Source organism: Lynx rufus, unplaced genomic scaffold (assembly GCF_022079265.1).
Source record: "Lynx rufus isolate CCGP_SWC_20201006 ecotype Redwood Valley unplaced genomic scaffold, mLynRuf1.p SCAF_20, whole genome shotgun sequence".
Taxonomy (NCBI): Eukaryota; Metazoa; Chordata; class Mammalia; order Carnivora; family Felidae; genus Lynx; species Lynx rufus.
In genome coordinates, this window is record NW_025814835.1 from 4,164,832 (window position 1) to 4,191,892 (window position 27,061).

A 27,061-nucleotide genomic window follows, 5' to 3' on the forward strand; every position below is an offset into this window, starting at 1 on the left:
GCAAGGGCCTTCCTTCCAGGCAGGGGTGAGTCCGTCCACCTTCGGGTGTGAGTCCTCAGGGCGCCGCAGGCAGCAGAGGCTGGAGGGGCTGGAGAACTCGCCAGAGCCCGGAAGCCTCGGCAGCGGCACCCGGGGCGGCGCAGCTGGCGGACTCGCTGGTCGGGATGGCACTCGTCGGCGCCCGGGGACGCCAGCCGGGGGACTCTGGGGACGGCTGCCCCCCGACACGGGCACGGCGGCTACGCCACGGACGAGAGCCGCTCGTGCGCACCGGGCCTGGCGCTCCTGCTCTTCTCCACCGAAACACTGAGGGCCTGTGTTCGCAGAGTAAGTTCATCAGATGCCTTGAGACCTGCTCTAAGGCGGTCTTCCTTCACCTCCTCCCCCTGTGTGGGAATCAGAAACACAGACACGGGGAGCTGGCGGCCGGATGGGATGGCTCAGCCTTGGTGCTGCTGCCGGACCCCCCGGGGGCGCGGGGCCTTGCAGACCCGTGAGCCGGTCCTGGCTGGAAAAGGCTCCCCGGTGCGGACACGGAGCCAGTAACACACCCTTACGAGCCCGCCCCCCGCTTTCCACCATCGTCAACATCCTCATCTCCTCCCGCCCTCACAACTCCACTCAACACTCTTATCCACAGTTTTTTAAAGTAAAATTCACACCCATGGGAACGGGCAAATCCTCACGGTACTGCTGTCACAAGTGGATACACCCGCTGTAACCCATGCTCTGTCACTCTGTCACCGAACCGAACCTTTCACTGCAGGAAGTTCCCTGTCCTTCCCATTCTCCCTCTCCTCACTCAGAGGCAACCACCGTCTCATTTCTTTCTTTCTTTTTTTTTTTTTAAAGCCTCAGATTAGTCTTGCCTCCTCCAGAATTTCACATAAATTGATTGATATAGTCCTTCGTTCCCTAGGTATGGCCTCACAGGCTCAGCATAATCCCTGTGACTGTGCTGTGCTACGTGTCAGTAGTTCCCCCAATTCCTGAAGAACAAATCGCCAACAGTGGCTCTCAGGATGTAATTGCTGGAGCCACAGCCCCAAGCCAAACAACAAAATCTGCAGGATGTCCCCTGAGAAACACTCTCCCATCTCATGCTTTTGTCTTTTGCTACTACACCAGTCCTACCTTTAGGACTCAAGACCTTTTATTTTATCTCTTTAAGTCTAAGACGTTACTGATGGCAAAAGGCGACCTTGATTTAGAAGAAATTATCGGGATTCCTGATTTCAGAAACAATAAAATGAAAAACAAAATCCGCGGACGACTTCTGCCCTATGACACGTCTGCTTTCTTGGCAATACAGCACAGTGCTTAGCAGTTGGGTTCTGGACTCAAACTACGTGACTTCAAATCCTGAAAAAGTTACTTAAAACTATCTGTCTGGACTTGCTTTACTGTGGAATAAGGATAACACTCGTTGTATTGAATACAACGGTTCGTTGTATTGGACGAGTAACAGAGTTCCTACCATAGTGAGTGTTTAACAAAATACTCTCCTAGCTTGCCATCGCCATAAAATTCCTAGTCTCTTCCCTAATTCACCTTCATAAAAAGTGATTTCAAGTTATGCAACACTTCGCTAGGAATCAAGTTACTGAACAAGGAGTACACGGTTTAATTCTCCTGGAGGCGTTCACATTTAAAAATAAGTCTGTTACCAACTGTGTATTCTTAGGGAGATATACAGGGCGCATGCATTTGGGCTGGGGGGATGCTTATTTCATTCACTCAACTATGTACTTATAGTTTGGTTATTTCCCTGTTTACCACTTATTGCCAGTGGATTACAATATATGGGACTACCTATGATGTGTAAAACAATCAGCTCTGCACTAATAGGACACAGTTCAGTGGCTTGATATAAGAAAAATAGACAAAAATAAATAGCTCTTTTATAAATGGTATATAAGTACGATAATCAAAAAATTCTAGACACCTGCTACCAAATATTTACCATACAGGGAAAATAACTGGTTGAATGATCAAAAGCTGGAGTAACTGGTGAGAAACAGTGTTCTATAAAGGAAATTTTAAAATACAAAGATGACAATTTACTTAAAGTATACTCTTGAACAATGCATGAAATAAGAGAAATTAAGGGAATCTGTCCTATCCAATATTAAAAGAGAACACGATAGCAATGCAGCAAGAAAAAGAACGGGTCCCTGTGGTGAGAGAAGAGAGTTAGTGCACCAAGCAGAATAAAGAATCTGGAGAAAATAAAATATGCCTGGGAAGTGATGAGATAAAGGTGGCATCTCAAATCAGAGAGGGAAAGCATGGATTACTCAACAAATACATTGGAAAAGTAACCATTTGGGGGGAAAATGAGATTAGATCTTCAGGTGAGACTTTATACCAAAATATGTCCCAAATGGATTGAAGGTTTGGATTCTTAAAAAATAAGACCATAAAAATCAAAGAATGTAATCAAAATGCTCCTATAACCCTGAAATAAGAAGGTATGACACTGAAGCCATACATCACACTAAATGTTTATCTTAAAGATAAAACAAATTGTTGAAGTTAAAAGACGAAGAGTTCACAAAGCCAACGGCACACATGCGTAAGGAACATTTGGAAGAGCGCGAGCCTCACCAACAGTCCGAAGAGCTGTGTGCTGGACAGACCGCTATGCTGGCAATGAAGGCCGTGTGCACACGGTGAGAGGGGAGACAGCGCTCTCGGGCACCTGCAGCGGGGGCGGTCCAGGGGAGGGCGACTTGGCAATGTGTACCAACGCTCTGGAATCAATGGCTCTTGGATCCTCCTGCTAGGAAATCGTCTTAAGGAACGGAGAACGTGCACCGGGATGCTCGCACTCCCGAGACCACCCTCTGCAGGCCCTGCCATCAGGCGGCTCTTCCTCCAAGATGAGTGGACAGGCCGCTTCCTCAGGAAGCTTCCCCAACCGTTCACGTCGGGTTATGCCGCAGTTCTCGACCTCCGTGGACCCAGTGCTTTTCCTACAGAGCATCTTCAGAACTGGACAACAAAGTCGTGTGTGTAATGGTGACAGTGCCCTTCTCCTCCACTGGACAGCAAGGCCTGTGGCCATTTCTGTCTCCATGTAGGGCTGTGCTTGCAGCACAGGGGGCAGCGCCTGGAACGTGGCAGGTATTCGGCAGATCTTTGCTGTATCCTTCCAGCGACTTGCAAAGAGGTCATCATTAAAATCTATGTAGGGCTCCCCAACATCCAACACTCACGTCTAACCTCCCCGGCACCACACACAACGATCTTCACAATTTGTCCCTAGTGTGACATTGCAGCCTCACCCCCGGATACTCCCAAACATAAATATGGTCTTTGAGCAGCCACACCAAAGTTACCCACTTGGAGCCCATGCATTGCAAGGATTACTCCTCCTGCCTAGAATACCATGTACCTCTCCGTCTAGGAAACACCTTTCCAAACCTAGCTTCTAACTCCACAGCACAACTGCGGAGAGCTGAGTGAGCCTCTACGTGCATCCCTGTGGCATCTGATACCAATTTCCCTTCTAGCACCTCTTGTGTTGCAGGGTAATCACCTACTAACATATTTTCTTCTCTACTTGTGACCGAGAGCCCCCTGAAGGCAGCAGCTGTTTCATTCTGTGGGCCTTGACACTGCATTTTCTGACTACAGTGCTTTATTTAAAAACATATTTTTAATGTTTATTTATTCTTGAGAGCTAAAGCAAGAGCGAGATCGAGATAGACTGGAGGAGAGGCAGAGAGAGAGGGAAACACAGAATCTGAAGCAGGCTACAGGCTCCGAGCTGTCAGCATAGAGCCTGATGCATGGCTTGAACTCACGGACCACTAGATCATGACCTGAGCTGAAGTCAGACGTTTAACCGACAGAGCCACCCAGGCACTCCCGATTACAGTGCTTTAAGTGATAAGCTAGTAACAAGTAGAAAAGCTAGAAACCCACCAACATCAGGAAGTATAAGAACAATTTAAAATAGCTTAAGAGATTAAAGAAGAAATGGAAATGGAAATCAGAAAACATGTAGAGCTGAAAGATTTCAGAAATTCTAGATAGTAAAACTTGGAGGTTGCAGCTAAGGCATTACTTAGAGGGAAATTCAGGTCCTGTAGCGTGGGTGCCTATAAAGCACAGAAATCAGGCAAGCATCAGGAAAGAGAAGAAAAATCAGGAAAAAAAAAATCGGAGCAAACAAAAAAGTACAAGGAAGGAAATAAAACGTAAAAGCAGAATTTATTAAACATAGAACAAAGAACCAGAAGGAGCTGCTATTTTGCAGACTAGTAAGATTAACAAACCACTCTCAAGCAGTAAGAGAGAAGGCACAGAGGACTACATTAGCCACGCATCAGGAACTCAGCACACAAAGAAGCTCAGAGCCACATTCTCAAACAGGCCTGGCCGGCTTATCCTCCCGCTCTGGCCACACCTTCCCATTTGGATCCCAAGTGGCACCTTAATAGAGATTCAGCAAGTGGAAATTCTTATGAAAAGCCAGAACGATGTTCTAACGGAGAATCAAGATTCCTGCGGACCCACTGTTCACTCTGGTTTTCCCGAACATGCATCTCCAAGTTAGAGTCTGCTTCGTCCCCCCAGATACCATCTACCACGTCACGTAATACAAGCCCAACAAGGTCATACGCTCGTGGGAGTTTAACACTTTCCGAAGCTTCTAACTTATTCGAGGATGCTAACTTACAGGGTGCATGGCTGATGCGAAAGCAATTCTAAATATAGTTCAGAGGAAAAAAAGACAGAGTTTAGTGTAAGGAGATAAGAATTTAAGGTTAAATTCTGTTTTATGGAGTTGAAATGTAGACGAGCAATCAAATAAGTAAAATAAGTAAAGAGCTGTGATAACTTCAGGAAAAATAAGACCATCTATGTCCAAAGTTCTCAATCCCATTAATACAAATAAATTTTGCAAACGGCTTATCTTCTTTGTTTTTAGTAAATCTCTCTTAAGTTACAAAACCAAAATTACCCATTCAATGAAAATATGCCCGCTAAGTCTGGGACAGGGTCTGGGTTGAATCAGATTGTTCAACATAAAGCCTCCCACAAACAATAGCTCCAAGGGGGTTGGGGGGTGGTGCGCAGAAAGCAACTTCTTTTGTTTTAGAGACCAGAAATGCAACAGAAACAAAAATATAATAAAAAATGAAAATTCAGGTACAGGAATTATGCATTTCATACTGAATAATTATTTCTGTACTACCCGTAAATCCTCTCTGGTAAGCTGTGCATCTAAAACTCATCGAACTGCCAAGGGGTAAACGCAGCTCCATCCATCAAGCAGCCACTTGACAAATACATTCCATAATAGAAGTTTATTTTTATGGGAGGCTGAATCAAGGACTTTCCCATGCATACAAAAACTTGTCAAAATTATTTATGAGTCTTGCTGAGACACACAATATGTCATATCAAACTCCTATTTTCCTTCCAAGCACAGACTGTCAATATCTTCGCTACTATCAATAACGTGGACCACCGCTGATAGAGGCCCGCAGGAGCCGAGGTCATTTGCCCATCCCCGCCGCTGCCGGAAGCTGTCTCTAACCGCAGTCAGCTGCGAAGAGGCCATTTACCACCTCGACGAGGTGCAGTTAAGGTGAGCACTTAGCACTTGGGACTGCGTCCAGAGGCTTTGCAACATAAAGTAAAATGGAAACATATGCTTGAAAAATTAGGGTTGATTATGGCTGAAGTAAAACAAAAATAACAAGATATTTCAGCTTTCATTCTGCACCCCGAATATTGGTTAAGGCTGATGATCGTGAAACTCACGAAGACAGCCCATCCCCACTGAGGTTTCCAGTCTGAGAGACAATTCCTGAGGGTGGAATCCGAGGGGATGAGGCATCTCTCAGAAGGCGAGCCGTCCGCGCCACGAAGGCTACGTGAACTTGGCTCTGCCCCTCCCGATACGGCCACCGTTATTGCACGAGGAGGCAGCTCTTGCAGGGAGTTAGCTTCTTCATTGCTCTGTCACTCTCCCCAACACAGGGTGCTAACTGAGAGTGACGGAGAATGGCCTTTGAGATAAGCCACGGCAACAGGAAGATGCATTCTTCGTTCTCAGCTCTGAAGGCAATGGAATGATGGTCTCCCGTCCTAGGTTAGCCCCGGGAACCAGCCGGATACGGCCAGAGCCTCGTTAGTTCTCAGACGTGGCCTTCTTCTATGAAGAAGGACCTCTCATCACTGCCCTTTCGCCCAGGTGCTATGACGTGCCCCGGCCCTGAGGCCATCGGCGAGACGACGTCACAAGGCTACACTCCGGTGGCGGTGGGGCCAGCAGGGAGTGTGTTCGGCAGGCGGTCGAACAGTTACTTCCCTTTCTCGGCGCTAACAGAAATCCGTCCACGTGAGGCCTGCTTCGTGGACTTCGTGGACTTCACTGCTCTCTGCCCCATACCACCTCCGGGGGGGCCGGGGGCCGTGGGCCACGAGCAGCGGCCAGGACGCGGCCGGGTCCGCAGGGTGTGTGTCCCGTCCGCTGGAACCTGCCGGCTGGTGCCGCGGGGCGGCCAGAGCTGCTGGGTGACGGCGCCACGCGCCCCTGCAGGGAGTGGCCGGGCCCTGAGGCTGTGCCTTCCCTACGACGACTGCTGAATCAGTGTAACCACTGTGGCCATCTCACCCGCTAACAAGGATCTGATGCGAACTGGATCCCACAGGGGAAGGCACGACACAGAGAACACAGCGTGTGTCCTTGGGGCAAACAACACGAAGGTGAGGGGCCAGGCGGCTGCGTGGTTGTGGTGCCCTAGAAACCCTCCCGTTGTCGCCTGAATGGGATTTAAATGCACTGGTCTGGATCTATCCGAGGAACTTCCCATTGGTTGTTTGTGGAATGCCTTCACTCAACACTAACAAAAATGGTTAAATGATAGAAGTTACTTTTTTCCTGCAGAACTGTCACAAAGAGTTAACAGGAAAGGGGTTCCCTTCAACAGTCGTTTCTCTGATCTTCCCAGTTATTTTTTGAAGCAGGTTCTGAACGCTCTGCAGAACCCTCTCCAAGCCTACAAGAGCTGGTCCAAGCACTGCAAGCGACTCCTGTCCATTAACGATGTAAAAATACACTCCTTGAAGGAAAGAGGGCAAGAGGGCAGTTTAGCAAGTTCTGTGTACGTCCGTCCAGAGCTGTCAAACAGAGCCACGGTGGCTCATTTTGAGTAAAAAGGGGTAACTCCGACTCGCGAAGTAAACTCGCAACGTGACTCTTGACACCATCTGCCAGGAAAGCACTCCTTCCATGTGAACAGTAACACAACCACGAGCCACCCTTATTTAGGCTTTCAAAAGAATTATTTGAAATAACTGGAATATGTTTCACTCAGGAAAGCTATAGTGTTTTCAGGAGCATGGAGTCGATGTGGCTTATGGAAGTACCACGTCTACTTTCAAATAAAAACAAAACAGAATCCGCAGCTTTGTGTTCCGACAACAAAGCACGCACTGCGACGTTGAAGCTCAAGTCAAGGTATTAGGCTGACCTTCCGACAAGCTGCTAGAAGACAGCGGGCGGGGGTGGGGGGAGGGGAAACACTGTTCCGCGTGGACGGCAGAGTCAGGCCTCTCTCGACAGAAAGGAGCGCAGGACGCTAAGAGGGCTGGGTGACCAGCTGGCCGGGCGGGCCGAGGCTCCGTCACCGCCCGCTCACACGCGCCCACGCACACCCGTCCATGTTCACCGCCCGCTCACACCCGTCCAGGCTCACGCCGGCGCACACTCGTCCACGCCCACTGCCCGCCCACACTCGTGCACGCTCACCGCCTGTGCACGCTCACCCGCGGACACCCATCCGTGTTCACCGCCCGCTCACACTCGCCCACGCACACCCGTCCATGTTCACCGCCCGCTCACACCCGTCCAGGCTCACGCCGGCGCACACTCGTCCACGCTCACCGCCCGCCCACACTCGTGCACGCTCACCGTGAGCTCTGGCACGCGCTCCACACCCGTACCAGGACCCAGCACGGGCCGAGCGGGGGACGAGGGCTCGCTCGTCCCCCTTCTGTTTCTGTTAATGCGGGACAACTGGCAGTTGAGAAAACGGAGGCCCAGAAGAGCGAGGGGCCTCACACAGAGGCTGGGACGCGAGTGGCTCGTGTCCGCTTCCCTCAACGGCCCGGGGCGGGATTCCTCGGCCCGGCACCGAGGCACTCTGGACTAGACGCTCTTTGCCGCGGGGCCGTCCTGTGCCCCGTGGGGTGCCCGGCAGCAGCGCCGCCCCCCAAATGTCCCCAGGGGGAAAACCACCCCCAAGCGAGGGCCACTGGTCCAATGACGGACTCGGTAACCACGCCATCTACCACGCTTCGGTTTCCATTCTCTGCTCCATCTTCGCAAAATACGCTTTTGAAATGTCGACTTCTCTGTTGCTACTGTCACTAATGTCTGGGTATGGGTTCTGCAGGGGGGCAGAAGCAATAGCGTGAGAGTCACCCCATAACCTGTAGGGCCCCAGTTCGATGTGAATCTCAGACACACAAGAGGGAATTTTTTTAGTATGTCCTAAATACTGCATTATTTGTCGTGTATCTGAAACTCACATCGAACCGTATGTCCTGCATCTTTATTTGCTAAATCTGATGATGCTACATTACAGGGCCTGGGAAAACAGAATCCCTCCTCCTCCTTTCTACAACTGAAAATCAGGATTGGGGGCGGGGAAAGAAAACCAGGGTTGAAGATGCATATTTTGTATTTCGGATAACTTAGAAATGATTCTGTTATGTATAAAATATAGTTTTCCTTTCACATTTGTTACTTCTCGTGCTTTACTATCTAAAGTATCTTTGTGTTGGTACCTTAACAATTGGTGCTCTTCGTTCCTACTTAGCCTAAAATTTTGGCTCTTTGCACAGAAAGGCTGTTAACTGCTATCTAACGATGGTGTGTAATTTAAAAAAGAAAAAGAAAGCTCTTCTCTAACAGAAATCCGTAAAATATGTAACTTTCGGGCTCAAAGTTTATGATAACACCTTAAGGTTCTCAGTTCAATGCCAGCTCAGAAGCATTTCATAATATCATGATATTCCAGTTATACTATTACGTTCCACTTCTTACTCCCCAAACCTTCTCAGACTCTAATGATTACATTCATTATTCCCACAAAACTACCAACTGCCTAAGCTTTTGCTTAATTTATTCCCCATTCCATTTACCTCTCTTCTCAATCTTCCTCTTCTTATTAAGTCAATTTTTCTCTTTCCCACTTAAAAAAAAAGTTTCACATGAATACACAACTCTGGAATAATTCAAACAATACAGGTACCTGCAGTGTAAAATGTCAGTCGCTCTTCAGAACCCTGTGTGCATTTCATGCACGCAAACGTGAATATACGGTTTACATTTCTGTAAGGAAAAGGGAAGGCTGGCTCTATGAGCTTTGGATTCCACTCTCTTCTATAGCACACGACACACATTACGGAAGTCATGCGTTGCTTCCTTCACTGAGCCTTTCTCACTGATCCACCTGTGCTGATCTCTCGGTGCTGAACTCCTACTGTTACAGCACATATTTCCAAGGTATCCCCCTCCCCACCCCCCAACTGCCCTTTTCCTTTTTCCTTCTGTGGTAGGAACTCTGTTAGCTACTAAAAGAAACAAACACGGCGAAGGCCTGGTTCTGCCCAGTGGAGCTCAGGTCTGGTAGGACCTCACACAATGGGCATTGAGGACTCTGAACAGAAACGATCCACTTTTCATGGGGACTGCAAAAAGACAATTCCGGAAGCGACAACAAATAAAGCACATTGGGATGGGGGGTGGAAGAGGGACAGAATCTCAGGGGACATCTTCCACATCGTACAAAAGGCCATGAGTACCTTAACCTGGTGCTGACGTCATCATTCTGATTACTGTAATCATTCTCCAAGGGTCTTCTGAGCACACGTATCGCCATTCTAATGGAAGCACCCTGAGCTCATGCTTACCCGTGTCCCGCAACGCTCTTAAGCATAAGGTCGATCACAGGGTAGGTGGGTAATATTAATTATAACTACATAGCGAACACGATATTTCCATTAATAAAGCAGACTAAAACTTCCAGCAGAAAAAAAGGGCGCAAAATCAAAGAGTAAATGTGGGTGGGTCTTTTGTGAACTTAAACCCAATGGCGACTTGCTAGCATAGTTACAGCTTAGCCACGTGACGACAGGCCAGAATTTTCCTCCAGTGTGAAGTTATCTGAGGAGAACTCTGACACGCACAGAGCTTTTATTTCTGGAACCCACGCTGGTTTAAATCACGCTGGGTTGATGATGCTGTGAGACGAACCGAGACAAAGAGGCTGTGCCTTGGAAGAGACAACTCACTCAGCCTTGTGACTCGGCGGTGACAGCTGAGTGACACTCACCCTTCACACTTTAATCACTGTACAGACTGCTAAGCACCTTTACAACCATTTTCTCTTTTGATTCTCCTAAGAATCTTCCGAGCTAGGATTCTATCAGGCCTTTTAAAATTAGTTACTTTTGAATAGACAATATATTTACCTGGTTCAAAATCCAAAAGGTCCAGACAAGTACACAGCAAAAACAAACCTAAGAGAATCCAGTAAAAATAAGTAATGATCTAAGTGTAATGTATAAAAAAGGAGACAGGAACTTTATGGGGGGGGGGCAGGGGACAGCAACGAATTTTATGGAAAATTGGACAGGAGGAGAACACAGATACAGATGCTCTGACCAAGCAAGGTCCTCTAGTGGAAGGACACGGGATCGTTCCACACTGAAGGAGGCAAGAGGCAGAGGCAGGGCTAAAAGACACAGAAGAAAGGGGCTAGGTACAAGCGGTTTACTTCATTCGAAAAGTAATTCTGTTTAGCACTTTTACTTGGCCTTTGCTGAGCCAGGCCGATGGATCGGGTCAAGAAGAGGAAGCAAAACCGTCCCTGCCCCAGGAGAAAGAAGATGGACAGAAACACTACCCCACAGAAACAAAGGTTAAATAGGCCCTTAAAGGCCTGTGTTCAAATCCCAGCTCTGCCACAGCAGGGACCGTGGGGACGAGAGTCCCAGGTGCCAGTCCCGACTGATCGCTGGCACCCGGGTTCCTCACCTGGACGGTGGAGAGAACACGAGTCTCACACGCCCGGCAGAGATGACCCCCAGCGATGAACGTGGGGGTGAGGAGCGCAAGATGCGCAGGTGCGGAAGGTGGTAGGGTTCCAGGAAACAATGGAGATCAGTCAAGAGTAATAGGGCCAGTTAAGATTTGGTAGGAAAACCGTCTTGGGAAGAAGTGAGGTCCTCACGGCAGACAAGAGAAGGGCCGTACCCGCGTGGGGCTAGTTGTGGAGTCGCACGACGTCAGGCGTGTCTGTCTGAAGCCACTGCCTCTAAGAAGCTCCTGGGAGACGCAGAGACCGCCCTGGTCAAGGTCAGTGGCCGGCCGGCCGGGTGGGGCCGCAGGGAGGTCCAGGACGCCGCCCGGATCCGGGGTGGGGTGGGGGCGGCGGCCACAGGAGCCAGCGGTTGTAGGTGGTGACACGACTGCAAACGACGTTAGCGCTCACACCCTAACTTCAGCGGGGAGGGAGGCAGGGCCAAGTCGGCCACGTGTCAGCCCCGACTTGCTGTCAGCGACGGCGCAGGGGACAGACGCGAGGTGGGAGCAGGATGGAAAGGAGCTGCCTGCGAGGGGGAAGGCGAGGAACAGGCCCAGCCCGTGTTCACGCGGGAAACAAATGCTTACAGCTCCAACCTTCATGGTTTCGGGGACAAGAAAGCGGCCGTGGCTGACACAGCACCCGTAACGGGGCCTAGGTCAGTAGTTAACGTCCCAAACTCGGTGAATTTTAGATTCAGCCGGGATGGTCAAGATGACCCTCTCATGGGGTCGAAATGGCTCAGAGAACAAAATCCCCAAGTCTGTCTGTCTGTCTCTCTCTCTGTCTCACACACACACACACACACACACACACACACACGGTCGTTTCTTCCTTTATTTTTTAAGATGCTACCTTTTCCGTCCGCAGCGCCCCTAAGCGAACACCCCCTCCCCTTCTGTTCGGCCATAACTTTGTTAGCCGCGCGGCAGGGCGGGCGGGACCCGCAGACGCCGCGCAGGCCCCTAATTGTGAAGCTCTTACGAGGGTTGAACCTGATCATTCACTGAATTGTTGAGTTGATGGGATTCGTGTAGCTGGTTATAAATTGATAATCTAAATTAATTCATTCAAGCAGAAATCGATTTTGTAACTCCTCGAGAGCTTGTAATAATGCTTACCTCCCACTGCTAGCTGCGTTCTCGGTTTCATAAAGCTGGTCGGGAACAGCTGGATTCAGGTGACCCTGCTAGCTCATTAAATCTGTTACATGTTCCTTCTAGTAAATGATATTAAGCTGAAATGTCCTAACGTTGATTTTTTTTCTTTAATTTTATGACAGAAATAACCTAATTTGTAACGCAAAATAACAATCTCCTTGGATTACTTTGCCTTGTTAAAATATTTTATGCATTTTTCATTTACACAAAGGTAATGGAAAAACACTTAAACTATCTGTTATTTAAACCACAAGAGATATGTTGCTGAAAGTCTGATAGCTACAAAAATGATTGTCTCTTCATAGTCTTTACTTTATATCTGTAATAAAAGGCAGACAATTCAATTCATTGGTTAGTAAATAAAGTACGATAGTTTTTATTTTATTTTCTCGGCATTGCTCGAACTAAAATCAGATTGCTTTTTAAATTCATTTAGAAATAAGACTCATTACTTTCCTTTCCTCTTTCTAATCTAAAATGTCTAATGTCCGTTCGGATCCTCACATTTTCTTCATCAACAGAAGTTGTAACCTAATTCTAAATCCCATATTAAAAGAATCATTTTCCAAGCTATTCACTCCCTGTGTACTGAGGCTGAGTAATGAAATCAGAGCACCTGCCTTTTGTGCATGAGACTATTAAATACTTATTTCTAGTAACCTCCTGATTTCATTTCCTTTTCCTAAATAAATTTTAAAATAAAAACATCCAGGATGCCAGAAGAACATAGGTAAAATATGTCCTAAGACTCCAAGTGACCAATCATGTTTATTGCTATAATAAGTGATGAGCATTTCTCAAATCAAGGTGGCTAATTGAAGTCCTATGCTCTCTCCTTCTCTTCAAGAGCTCTAACAACTTACACAGGAGGGACACGCTCATCCATTTTATGGTGTCAAAAGCTTTAACTGTTAAAAGTTAAGATAATGCTGGTTGGCCTGACTTTCCAACAGGAACCACCTTATGGCAGACAATTTTTGAAACAGGCTGGTCACCATGAAATAACATCTCTAAATTTGTGAACATGTTAACACTCAACACTACTTGTGTAGCATTAAAAGTGAACGCAAGCACTTTTTCTAGATATTACCCCAGCATTGCACTTACTGTGTGAAGTTTCAAAAGAATTTACTTTAAAAATGTCTAAACACCATAACTACTCACGCCATGAAAGTTAAAAAGATAATTTTAACATAATAATCAGAATCAATGGTTTTATAATCCTTATCTTTAAAAAAATTTCTTAAAACTTGATTTTTATTTTTTTTTTTAATTTTTTTTTCAATGTTTATTTATTTTTGGGACAGAGAGAGACAGAGCATGAACGGGGGAGGGGCAGAGAGAGAGGGAGACACAGAATCGGAAACAGGCTCCAGGCTCTGAGCCATCAGCCCAGAGCCCGACGCGGGGCTCGAACTCACGGACCGTGAGATCGTGACCTGGCTGAAGTCGGACGCCCAACCGACTGCGCCACCCAGGCGCCCCTTGATTTTTATTTTGAGACGCACATCCCAGAATAAAAATAAGTAACACAACCAATCGCTCACACTGTGTGCCGACTTCTTTGGCCCACGATAGAGTTTTTAAGGAGGAGGAAAAAGGAAAAGAGAGGGGGCAGCCAAGAGCATGACCTAAGCGAGGTGAGGCGTGTACCTCCAGAACCTCCCTGAGTGAATCACTTTCCCCTTTGCATCTCCCACCCAACCCTCTTCCTGTGTCTTCCTTAAAACATAATGCAGAATTCATCGCCAATGTCTTTGAAAAATATAACCTTAAAAAAAAAAAAAAAAGAGGGAACACAGAAATACAACTGACATACACTGGGATATAAGATAGAATGACCCAGAGCCACACAAGCATGGTCAGCAAAGTCACTCAAGAATTGAAGGAAAATGCGGTTTGCACTGCAGATTGGCATTCAAGTTTCCAGGATGGTACAGCACTTCTTTTTTCATTAAATTAAAAATGATATTTTTTCATGTTTACTTATTTTTGAGACAGAGAGAGACATAGCATGAACAGGGGAGGGGCAGAGAGAGAGGGAGACACAGAATGTGAAACAGGCTCCAGGCTCTGAGCTGTCAGCACAGAGCCCGACATGGGGCTCGAACTTGGGAATGGCGAGATCATGACCTAGGCTGAAGTCGGATGACCAAACCGACTGAGCCACCCAGGCGCCCCTGTAACACTTCTACACTCGGCCTTGAACTGCCCACTTCACAACTTGCCTACCCAAACCTCATCCTGGCCCGGGACGCGTCGCTCTCTGTCTAGTGACTGCGGCAGCTTCCTACCCAGTCCCCCAGCCTCTCTGGGATGCTCCCGCCGCTCACAGGCAGCCCTTGCGAGATCTTCAAATGTATGTGACCTTAACGCTGCTCGCCGGCCCAGCAGCTCCCACCCGCGCGGCCCACAGAGCCCTGCCCTCCTTTCCTTCTTCTCCCTCATCCGCCCGAATGGAGCCACACCGGCCTTCCCGATGTTGGACTCAATAAACACCCAACTAACGGAATGTTCAGAAAGGAACGGCTGCATGATCTGAACGGTTTTTCACAAAAGAAGTGAGACAGAGAAAACACTCGCAAACGCTGAGAAATTAAGATTTCTAACATGTCCTTAAAAAGAACATGGATGTACAACCACAGCTCATCATTTCTGTAACATCTGAATTCCGTTGCGTCTCCTGCGAGTTTCATTGCCTGTATGCCTTGGTAGTCAAGAAATCAATAATAAGCTTTTTCCCCCTGAGCACACATAAAAACTCTACTCTGTCTGCAGACTCACCATCACGAGTTTTGTTCAAGCCCTCTGCTTCCTGCTCACGCTTGCACTCTGCGGAGCACCCCGTCCCGGCCCCTTCCTCTGAGGTCCCTTTCACTGGGTCCTGAACGCCACCGCCATCCTTTGGGAATGGTTTCCTGACCGGCGGACACGTGTTGCACGCGGCACCCCATCATCTGAAACTCCAAGCGCCGACCCCTGTGTACGCATCCCATGACCGCACGCCACCTGGGAGTCTACACGACCCGGACGCCTCCAGCCCCCACTGCCCACCTCCCCGCATCCTGAGTACTTTACACAAGAATGCAGAATCCCCTGACACCACTTCTCCGGAAATTTTCATTTTAATCACTTTTGTGGTTCTTCTCAGTTATTTCTTCACAGGAAATGTGCAGAACTCTCAGCAAACAGTACCTTGACCCACCTTGGTTTTTACTTTTCTTAACTGTTCAATCAGAAATAATTCCAAGCTTACAATTTGTGAGCATAGTACAGAGAACCCCCTTATGTGTCTGCCACATTCCTCACCGTATACATTTTCAACATTTGCTTTGTCTGCTCTCTACGTACACGTTACTATTTTTCTTTTTGTAAACCATTTGAGGGTAAGTTGCAGAACTGATGCTGTCTTACTGGTCAATATTTCACCGTGTGAGTCCTAAGAACAGGGGCTTTCTCTTCAAATTTCATCAAATGTTCCAGTACCGCAACAGTGTCATTTAGAACAAAAAGCCCGCCAAACCAAAACAAAGAAGAGAAAGAAAAAAGACAAATTCTGGTGCGGGACCCACTCCAGGACCACACACTGTTTTAAGTGCCTGTTCATCTCCCTTGAGCTGGGACAGTCCCCAGTCTTTCCACATCTACTGTGCTCTTGTCAGTTACGAAGAGTATCGGCCAGTCAGAGTAGAATTTTCCTCTATGTGTTTACTTCACTCAGATTGCATCCTACCTCCTATACCAACAAAGCATTTCTCACTTATGTCAAGCATTCTTTTTTAAAGTTCATTTATTTTGAGAGAGAGAGACAGAGAGAGAGAGAGAGAGAGAGACAGAGACAGCATGTAAGCAGGAGGGGGGCAGGGAGAAAGGAAGAAAGAAAATCCCAAGCAGGCTCCACGCTGTCAGCGCAGAGCCCGACATGGGGCTTGATCCCACGAATCCGGAGATCATGACCTGAGCCAAAATCAAGAGTCGGACACTTAACTGACCTGAAGGCCACCTGCTGACCCTCAAGCATTTAAAATCCAGCTCAGAAATACATTTTTCCAGAGAGCTCTTGTTTCATTAGGAAACACTGTTCACGGCTACTTACTTGCTGAGTATCTTGTCCTTCACTTTTGACACTCCAGATTCCATCTGACTTTCTAAAACCAACTTTATCGAGGAACAATTTAGAGTCAATAAATTAGAGAAGTGTGTGGTCCAGGGAGTTGGACTCCATAACTATCACCAAAAACATGACATAAGATATTTCTTCCACCCCAAAAGCCTCCTCCTGCCCCCCCATTCCAGCCCCAGGAAACCACGGATCTGGTGCATATCACCATCAATTAGGGTTGCCTGTCACAAATTTTAAAATAAATGGAATCATACAGTACTTAATCTTTTGTGTCCGGCATCTTCTGCTCAGCATAATGGTTTTGCAATTCATCCGTGCTGCTGTATATATCAGTAGTTCCTTCATTTTTATTGCTGAATAATATTCCACGTTATGGATAATTTGCCTGTCCGTTCATCTGTTTGGCACTGGGGTTGTTCTCAGCTTTGGCTATTAGGAACAGAGCTACTGTAAACACTGAAACATAAATCCCTGTGTGGACACATGCTTGTATTCCTCTCGGGTAAATTCCTGGGAGTGGAATTGCTGGGTCATATGGTAAGTTGAGTATATGTTTAATTTTAAGAGACAGTTCAACGGTTTTCCGAACTGGCTGTGCTGTTTTACGTTCCCCCCGGCAATGATGGCAGCCCCAGATGCCCCGTGTCCTCACTCGCATGTGGCACCTTCACACAGTCTTTTTAATCATAGCCATCCCAGTGGCCGTTCGGTGGCATGGCATTATGGGTTCCGTGTGCATCTCCCTGACGACTGCTGATGTTTAGCGTCATTTCACGAGCTCCTTGGCCATTTGGATATCTTCTTTTACATATTTTTTATTTGGTCCTTTGTCTTCTTGAAATTGAATTGTAGGTTACACTTTGTGCATTCTGGACTCAAGTCCTCTCTCAGATATATGTATAGCAAATACTTCAGTCTACGGCTTGACTCTGTTTTTTTTTTTTAATTTTTTTTTTTAACGTTTATTCATTTTTGAGAGACAGAGAGAGACAGAGCATGAGCAGGGAAGAGGCAGAGAGAGAGGGAGACACAGAATCTGAAGCAGTCTCCAGGCTTTGAGCTGTCAGCACAGAGGCCGACGTGGGGCTTGAACCAACAAACTGCGAGATCGTGACCTGAACCAAAGTCGGACACTCAACCGACTGAGCCACCCAGGTGCCCCGACTCTGTTTTAAATGGTCTCTTTTGGGGCGCCTGGGTGGCTCAGTCAGTTAAGCGGCCGACTTCGGCTCAGGTCACGATCTCGCGGTCCGTGAGTTCGAGCCCCGCGTCGGGCTCTGTGCTGACAGCTCGGAGCCTGGAGCCTGTTTCGGATTCTGTGTCTCCCTCTCTCTGACCCTCCCCCATTCATGCTCTGTCTCTCTCTGTCTCAAAAATAAATAAACGTTAAAAAAAAAATTAAATGGTCTCTTTTGAAGAGAAGTTATCAATTTTGACGAAGTACAATTGATCAGTGTTTCCTTTTATGGGCTGTACTATTTGTGTCCTAGCTAAGAAGTCTTTGCCTACACCAAGGTCAAAAACGACTTTTTCCTACTTTTTCTCTTGGAAGTTTTACAGCCTTAGCTTTTATATTTGGGTCTATAATGCATTTCAAGTTAATTTTTGTGAAGAGTGTGAAGTAAGCAAGGATCATGATCCACTTTTTTTTTTTTTTTCTGCATGGGTATCCATATTTTCCAATGATGTTTTGGGGGGCGGGGAACAACTATCCTTTTTCCCTTTGTAGAAAATCAACTGAGCATATTATTTCTACCTTACACCAAAACCATCCTGTCTTGATTACTGTAGCTTTATATTAAGTCTGGAAATGAGGTCGTGTAAGCATTCTACATTCTGTTCTTCTGCAAAATTATTTTCACTTATCAGGATCTTTTGCATTGGCATGTAAGTCTTAGAATCAGCTCACGAATTACTAGAAAAAGCCTGGGGTTGTGAGGGCTCTGTAGGTCACTCTGCGGAGACGTGTCTCTGACAACGTTGAGTCCTCCTTATTAGTCTGTTTCTCTGCACTAATTTTTCTCCTGAATGTAGGTTACGTTTAGCTACTTCTTAGCAGGTCTGGAAATGATTTTTGTCTGACAGCGATTGCCAATGTTACACTGGGCGTTTGGGTTTCTCTGTCTTCCCTCAAGAGTGTTGACGTTTGTTCTGACGGGCGGTTATATTTGCCTGTGGGTCAGCTTGCTTTTGAGCTTTGTCGGGGGTCGGTCTAGAGCGGCCCTTCCTCTGGGGCGGGTGTGGCCCTACCTCAGCACGATCCTCTGGACCCTGAGCGAACCCTGAGTCTGCTCTCGTCTGGCTGCGGGAACTGGAACAGCGAGCGCCCTGTCCGGTGTGAGCTCCAGGGGTTACGGCTCCCCAGAACCTGTTCTCTGACCGTTTCCCCAGACTTGGCGCCTCGCCACGTGGGGGCCATTATGTGGCTAAAGCCTCCAGAACAGCCCGGCAGACTTCTGGAGTTCTTTGTCTGCAGAGTTCCTTCCTTTTCTTGGGTACGCTGCTTTGCAAACCGTAGCCACTTTGGGCTTCTAAACTCCTGGCTGAGTGAGTCTGCCCGGCTCTCCCTGAACGATGGTGAGGAATTTGCTTCCAGAAAGAAAGCTACAAAGCTGTATGCTCCCTACATTTCTCTTCGGGTCGCAGCCCTCAATGCTCAGCATCCGGGATCTGAAAAGAGTTGCTTCATATATTTCATCTAGTTTTCTATTTTCTTAAATGGTGTGTGAGGACCCATCCTATACCAGCTACTCCTTCGTGGGCACAAGTGGAAGTCTTCTTCCATTTTACTTTTATTTATTTATGCATGCATTGTATCCACGGACATAGGCCACGTTTTATTTATTTTTGTACTCAGCACTGTACCTTGCCATAGGACGTTACATAGAACTGATGTTCAAGAAAGCATTGTTGGCTTGAAGAATGACTAGCCCCAGGTATTCTTACGGTTTACTTTACCTCCCAACGTGGACAATATTAGCTGAACTGAAAGAATTTGCCGAAGCACGCATAGTTTCTTACTGACGGAGCTGTCACTGACACAAGTTGATGGCCGAACGATCAGTGTAAGACCTGTAGACACAGGCCATCTGAAGATTTCTCCTCATTGATAATTTCCACCTGTATGCAAAGTAAACTCGAATTTTTCCCAGTGGGAGGGTCCGTCAGCCACAGTTTCATCTCCGGCAGAAGTCTGAAGGTCCCCCTTGTGCTATTCTCCCAGCTTTTCTGGACTTTACGCAGCTTTTGTACACAAATCTTCAGCTTGCCACGTAAAGACGTTACCGTCTCCCCCGCAGTGTGCTCCCGTCCTGCTGGCCTTTGTGCTGGCCGTTCTCTCTGTTCACAGCACTCTCGTGCCAGACGGATCCACGAAGAATTCCCTCATCTCTTCAGGTCTTCGCTCGTATGGCCCCAACTCGACCAGGCCCCCCGGGACGTCCCGATGTCACAGTGTAACTGCCCAGCTCCTCCTCGCCCAGGTCCACCTCCAGACCCCGATCCCCGGTCCTCTCCTCCATTCTTTTTTTCATGGTACCTCGCCTTGTGACGAACTGCATGATTTGCTTACTATGCCTTTCGTTGGGTTTCTGGCTCTTTCTGGTAGACCAGATGCTCCACAAGCAAGAATCTTTGTTTTGGTCACAAATGTGTCCTAGTCACTCCCAGCAGTGCCTTGCTTAGTGCTCAGTAGACTTTTGCTGAATAAACGAACGAGTGTCCTCCTGCCCTCACCTGTGGCTATGAGAAACGTGACTTCCGTTCCCGTACATGTGGCGGTTCAGATGTGAGGATGTGGGAAGTCTTAAGGGCCTGATGTCCTCCCCAGCTTCCCTGGTTCCATTCTAAGCCGGGAGGCGCTCACTTACAGGAGGATCGTGTATAAAAGTGAGCTGTAGACCTACTCTTCTCTCTCAAAATTATGTAACGAAATTCATCAGAGCCAAGGAACTCTAATGAGGGCTCCGAGCTGAACGTTAGGCTCTGAATGCTGAGTCTGGGACTTACCTCTGAGAGTCTGAGTGGATGAAGTGGATTAAGTGATGCAGTATGGCCACATTGAAGATTTACTCGGCTCAGAAATGTTAGAAAAATCACTGAACATAAAGCTCAACTTACTTCATAATATCCATGGAAGGCCCATTAAGGTAAGGATAAATTTTAGGACATGTTATAGAATAGCCACGTTTAAATTTAGTACCAATATTGAACACTTATTGATTTTAAAGAAGAATATATATGCAGATGCTACAATGCTAAGACACCATTTTAAGTAGAAAAAATGACCACAAATGACTCACCTTCACTAAAAGAGAGACTATTAATCTTAAAAATAAAATTGTCTAACTGCTATTATATTTACATTTCCCTAATTTTTATTGGTGCCAAACCATTTAAAATGTATAGCTCTAGAAACCAAATCTATTACAGAAGATAAGCTAGTCAAAACCAGAACCGTTTAACGTCTCAAGGCACTGCACTCCATTAAACACAAGCCAAATTAAAGTGCGTGCACCAGAACAGCGACATTAAGATTTTGCGCGAGCCTCTTCCGCTCCCCTCAGGTTTTGGTCTCCCCGTGTTACTCTATGGGTTTCCAGCTTCCTAGCTGCACAAAATGGAACTTCCTCATGATTTGTCTGACCTGTTATAAGCAGGTACTTAAATAAACTCGGCAGAGTCTAACTGGAAATTCAACGTGTGAGGAAGAAGCTGAGTCCACAGCGGAGGCCGGTTTCATATGCTAATGCCCTTGGTGCCCTGCCAGCTCTCTCCTCCGAATGTCTCAGATTTCATCAATCTTTGTTGACTGGCAGCTCAGCAGCTCCCTCACCTTCTCTGAGCCACAAACATGTCTGGGCCATCTGTGTCCTGAAGACAGGGGAGGACAGATCAGCATTTCCCCTTCCCCACGAGTTCGGTTGACATTCTTTAGTAAAATACACAAAAGAACAGATTGCAGTTCATCTATAGGGCAACTTCACCTTTCGCCAAGCTGTATGGCACACTAATCTCATCCATACACAACTGGGGGCGGCTGAGACTGGATGCCAAAGTCAAGAGCTGAGTGTGAATTTTTGTTTGGCTTCTGTAAGAAGAGTTAATGTGGCATTTGTGAAAGCTCACAGAAAAGTTTCCCAGAAATCACCACTGCAAAAATAAGTTCAAAAGGAGCTCAGCCCTTAACATCTTACGTTGTGTATGAATCATCTGTGGGGCTATAAAAACTACGGTTGAAATGTTCAGGAAACCCTGTCAATTCTTTCGCTTTTGAAAGAGATTTCTGTTGTCATACACACAATTTCAAATGTTTAATAGCATGCAGAAATAGAAAATAATCAGGGAGTGTCAAAGCGAATCAAATCTACGAATTTAAGGGAAAAAAAGATAAAATTAAGACAAAATTTACTTTAATGACCACAATTTTGCTGTAATTTTTTAGATTCCCTTGGCAATTGCCCAATTTAACCAAAACCAGTCCCACTGAACTTGGTTGGGATACAGTGAGTAACTAAGTACAGCATTTGGCGATGAACTTAAGGTTCACAGAAGGAATTAATTGAAACCTGCACAGACGGCGTTTCATTTTCGTATCCTTAACGTTCTGTGACCCCAGGTACTTCAAGCCTCAATGATGTTTATTGCCTTCCACCCGCTCTGCAATGATCTTTAAGACCGTGTCAATAATAAGTCATAGGAACCACTTTTTCTAAAAAGTAGTATTTTTGAGTTTGGTAAAGCATAATTTTTAAAAATCTTAGTTCAGGACCCTATAAGCTACTTAATATTAGGTGTCTGATTTTTCTGGAGAATTTTTAGGAGAACACCGCTTTTATGATCGAATTTATGGATGCAGCACATCAGAAGGCAAACACGAAGGAAAATGAAAAGAAGTATCACAGAAAATCATCAATGTTTTTGGTTTTTATGATGAAGAAATACAACTCCAATACCTAAAATGCCACGTTCATAGAATTTTCAAAAGCACCAAATAGGATGATTCATGCCATGTGCCTTTCCCTTCCCTACTTTTGGAGTCATCTGCACACGCTTTATTGTGGCACATACATTATGTACAGTCAAAGGCACCCACATTGAGTGAACGCTGTGTTGAATTTTGACAGATCCATCCAGTCGGGCTGCCATCACCGCAATCAAACACTGGAAATTTCCCATCACCCCCCAGAAGATATGAAACAATTCCATCAACTGTGTGCCCTCATTGAGGCCGATAACCTCCCACATCTTGGCAATCAAAGATTTGCTTTCTGTCACCAGAGATTTGCCTTTCCTAGAGTTTCATTTACATGGAATCATGCGAATGTACTTGTTTGGGTCTGTTGATGCTGTTGAGACTCATCCTTGTTGCTAGTTCACACTTTTCTCACCAGGCAGTATTCCATCGACCATAACCTGCTTATCCAGTCATCTTTTGACCGCCATGTGTGCTGTTTTTAGTTATTCTGAACAAAGCTCCTATGCGCATTCATGGGCAAGTCTTTGTGTGGACATATGCTTTCATTCCTTGGGGGTAAACACCTGGGAGTGGAATTGCTGGGTTATACGGTAGGTGAATATCTCATTTCATAGGAACTTGTCAAACTGGTTTCCCAAGTGACTATGCCATTTTACATTCCCATTTGCAAAGTAGGAAAACTCCAGATGCAGCATATCTTCCTAACATTTGCTATTACCAATATTTTAAATTTTAGCAACTTTCATGGGGCTGTAGTGGTATTTCACTGTGTTTTCATCGCACTTCCTTGAGGACTGGGGATGTTAATTAATTATCATTTCATGTACTGACGGCCCATTTGTATTATTATTATTATTTTTTTTTTTGCCATTTCTTACTTGCGTTTTTGTCTTATTGTTGAGTTATAATTTGTTCTTTGAGTGTTCTGGATTCAAAAACTAGGTCAAATGTATGTACAGCTTTTCTCCTTACTTAATAGCATCTTTTGGAAAGGAAAAAAATTTCAAATTTGATAATAGTTAATTTATAAATCATTTTGTGCTTTTCATGTCCTACTCAAGATATCTTGGGTATCTATCCCAAGGGATAGACAGAGATTTTCTATGTTTTCTTCTAGAAGGTTTAGAGTTTTAACTTTTTAAGTTGTGTATTTATTTATTTTTTAAATGTTTACTTTTGAGAGAGAGAAACACAGAGTGCGAGTGGGGGAAGGGCAGAGAGAGAGGGAGACACAGAATCCAAGCAGGCTTCAGGCTCTGGGCTGTCAGCACAGAGCCCGATGAGGGGCTTGAACCCGTGAACCGTGAGATCATGACCTGAACCAAAGTCAGATGCTTGACTGACTAAGCCACCCAGGTGCCCCTAAGTTTTTTATTTATTTTGAATTAATTTGGGGAATGGTATGGGTCAAGTTTCCTTTTATTCCCTACGGATGCACAAATATTCCAGAACAAGTTGGTGCAAGATTAATCTTTCCTCCTTGGCACCTTTTTGAAAATCAACTGACCACATACATATGGTGGTCTATTTATGGAATATGCGGTGTTTCATGCCTCTAACTATAGTTTCTTCCCTAGTTAATTCAAGAGTTTTATTTTAATTTCTTAAATAAAAGTTGTACATATTTAAGGTGTACAACATGATGATTGGATATGCACATACAGCGAAAGGATTACTACAGTCAACCTAATTAACATGTAATAACCTCTATCTCCTCACATAAGTTTCTTCCTTTTCTTTTCTTTCCTTTTTTCTTTCTCTCTCCCTCTCTCTTTTCTTTCTTCCTTCCTTCCTCCTTCCCTCTCTCTCTTCTCTTCCTTCCTTCCTCCCTCCCTCCCTTCCTCCTCCTCCTTCTTCTTCTCTCTCTCTCTCTCTTCCTTCCTTCCTTCCTTCCTTTCTCTCTCTCTCTCTCTCTCTCTTTTCTTTCTTCCTTCCTTCCTTCCTTTCTTCTTTCTTTCTTTCTTTCTTTCTTTCTTTCTTTCTTTCTTTCTTTCGTGAGAGCTCCCGGAAGGTACTCTTTTTCCATTAGATCTCTGGACTTACTCACTGCACATAATTGCATCCCTTTGACCCGTTTTCCCACCTTCCCAACCCAAGTGACTACCTAGCTTTATAGTAGGTTTTAGAATCAGGTCTGTCTTCTAAGTTTGTTTTCTTTTTCAAAATTATTCTGGTTATCACAGGTTCTTGTATTCCCCCATAAATTTTGGAAGCAGCCTGTCAGTTTCTACCAAACGTGGATTGTGATTGGGGTTCTGTTGAATCTGTAGATCAGTTTGGGAACAACTGACATTTAGCACTACTGACTTTTCCCACCCATCAGCATGGGATCTCCACTGATCAAGTCTTGTCTTCAGTAACTTCTCTGATGGTGTTTTGTGGTTTCTATTGCTCAGATCTTGAACATGGTTTTAAGCATACATCCCTAACTATTGCCATTTTTTTCTAACCTTATTTCCTTCCAGTTTTGCTTTACAATTTTAATTTTGTTGAGTGTATTTTTCCACCTTTTGAGGAAACCAGAGACTCGAGACTGGCGGTGTCACCATCCCTCTGGCGCTCGCCTCATGCGCTCTTCTCTCCCAGTATCATTATCATCACTGGAGGAAGACGTTCTCCTTCTGCCAGAACGGAGCATGAGCAACAGAGGAGGGGGGTCAGGCTTCCAGGCGGTGGGACCTTCTTCCAGCAAGCACTCGTGTCTGAGAAGACGGACGCAGACCCTGCACCCGAGCCTAGGGTTTCACGTGGATTCTCCCTGGGTTTGGGAATGCAGGCTAGCCTATAATAATTCCACCATGCTCTTCGGATTGCTATAATAAATCTGACAGACATTGATGATGTTATCATCTATCAAAGGAGCTGTAAAATAAATGTGATCTTAACACCTTTGGACTTATCTACTTAGAGATTCAAAGGTTGAAAAAAACCTCACTTGTACAGATATAGCCACGTGCTTTCTAAGCAGTATTAACTTCTCAATGTTAAATGCATTTTAAAGTTTATTTATTTATTTTTAAAAGAGACAGAGAGAGAAAGAGAGAGAGAGAGAGAGAGAGAGAGAGCACGCACACGCATGCATGAGCAGGGGAGGGGCAGAGAGAGAGGGAGAGAGAGAGAATCCCAGCAGGCTCCACGCCGTCAACACAGAGCCTGACGTGGGGTTCGACCTCACAAATCATGAGATCAAGACTTGAACTGAAACTAAGCGTGAGATGTTTAACGGCCTGAGCCATTCACGTGCCTCAATGTAAATGCGTTTTAGAAGTATGTATTTCTAATATATGTGTGTACTTTAACAACTAAACATATCATTGAAACACACATGTAATTTCTGGTCAGAATTTAGGTTGTGCATCTAGAACAAAAAAAAATTTTTAAAATGCCTTTACATGAAAGGTACTAGTCTTCATATTTTAGAAAGAATGGTAGCTACAACATCACATATTATAATATCACATTCACACATATTAGCATGTTAGAGAGTCTATTAAGAAAGATAAAAATACCATATTTAAGAAACCTCACTCTCCCCCTTCCTCCTCTTGGAAATACCAGTAAGTATGAGGAAAAGTGGAAAATTAAAGAGGAATTCTATTTGCCTCATACAGAACAAGGTGGATTCTTTAGTCACATACGCACTGAAATCTTGAGAGTGTATGTGTGTATGTCTCAACCCACATTTTACAAGAATTGAGGAGCATCTGAATTTAGTGTCAGCTTTCTCTATGTACTGCAGGGAAATCTGATGATACGTTTTTTCCTTTAAGAGCAAACACTTGGCGATGTTTCCAAATCTACACGCAGTTAAGTGGCTGCTTAAAGTAAACATGCGGCAAAGAATGCAAATCGTAAACCAGATTATATTCCTGAATGGGGAGGGGCTATACCATCCCATGACTCTCGTGCACGATCGTATCAGCAGCAGTGCTTTGTAAGCTAACGGTCTGCAAAGGTTTGCTGCCCAAGAAACAGTATTAACCAAGCGGCCTCTCTGGAGTGTGTACATTTTACTCGGGTGATAATTCCTAATTTAATAGTAGTCTCCTCTCGACACAACATGCCAAAATGCTTCCTCTGGCAGCAGGGTAACATGCTGCCACAGCGTGTTTTCAATTAAAGTTCTCCGGTAGTCCACACAGCACGCTGAAGTATGTAAAATACTGCCCCTGAGAGCTTACGTTTGTTCACTGAAATTGCAGAATTTCGGCGTCCGAAGTCAACCCTCGCCTGCGCTGCACGGCGAGGAGCGTGAGCCACCATTCCACCTACAGGTGAACCTGTGCCGTGAGGCCCTGGCCCCAGGCCTTCAAATGCAGTGAGTGCCGCCGTGTAGGGCACACGGTGACACTGGGACAATGACACAGGACGGCGAGCTCCCCAACCGCTTTCACGGTCCAGCCCAACGACCGTTCCGCGCGGGGCCAAGAAGATGGTATTTCACGTTAGGAAGCAGAAAAGGCAAGTTCCAAGAGACAAACACATCGGGTCGCCGGTCCCGTGGCGGGGGCCGCCCTGGCGTCCTGGTGCTGCCGGCAGCTCAGGCATCCACACCATCTGCCCTCAACGAGCCTGGCCGAGGTTACCCAGGCCGCGGCTCCCGCTTCTCTCCCTTCTTGTTTTGGGTCAAGCAACCGCCGTTCCCTGCACTGCTCTGGCTTCTCGGTGGCCCAGGCCACCAGGCCAC

General features: G+C 46.0%; 1 protein-coding gene across 3 annotated transcripts in view; it reads right to left on the minus strand.

Annotated features, from left to right (window-relative positions):
- Positions 1 to 27,061, minus strand: part of ZNF407 (zinc finger protein 407) — a 459,316-nt gene that overhangs the window by 56,272 nt on the left and 375,983 nt on the right. Inside the window, exon 9 of one of the 3 annotated variants that reach the window (XM_047086266.1) lies at positions 5,211 to 7,082. The exons of the other annotated variants lie outside the window; for them this stretch is intronic. Within the exon in view, the coding sequence (XP_046942222.1) occupies positions 6,913 to 7,082 (170 nt within the window). The 3' untranslated portion in view covers positions 5,211 to 6,912. Of the gene's footprint in view, positions 1 to 5,210; positions 7,083 to 27,061 lie in introns of those variants that run through there. 3 annotated transcript variants of the gene reach the window in all.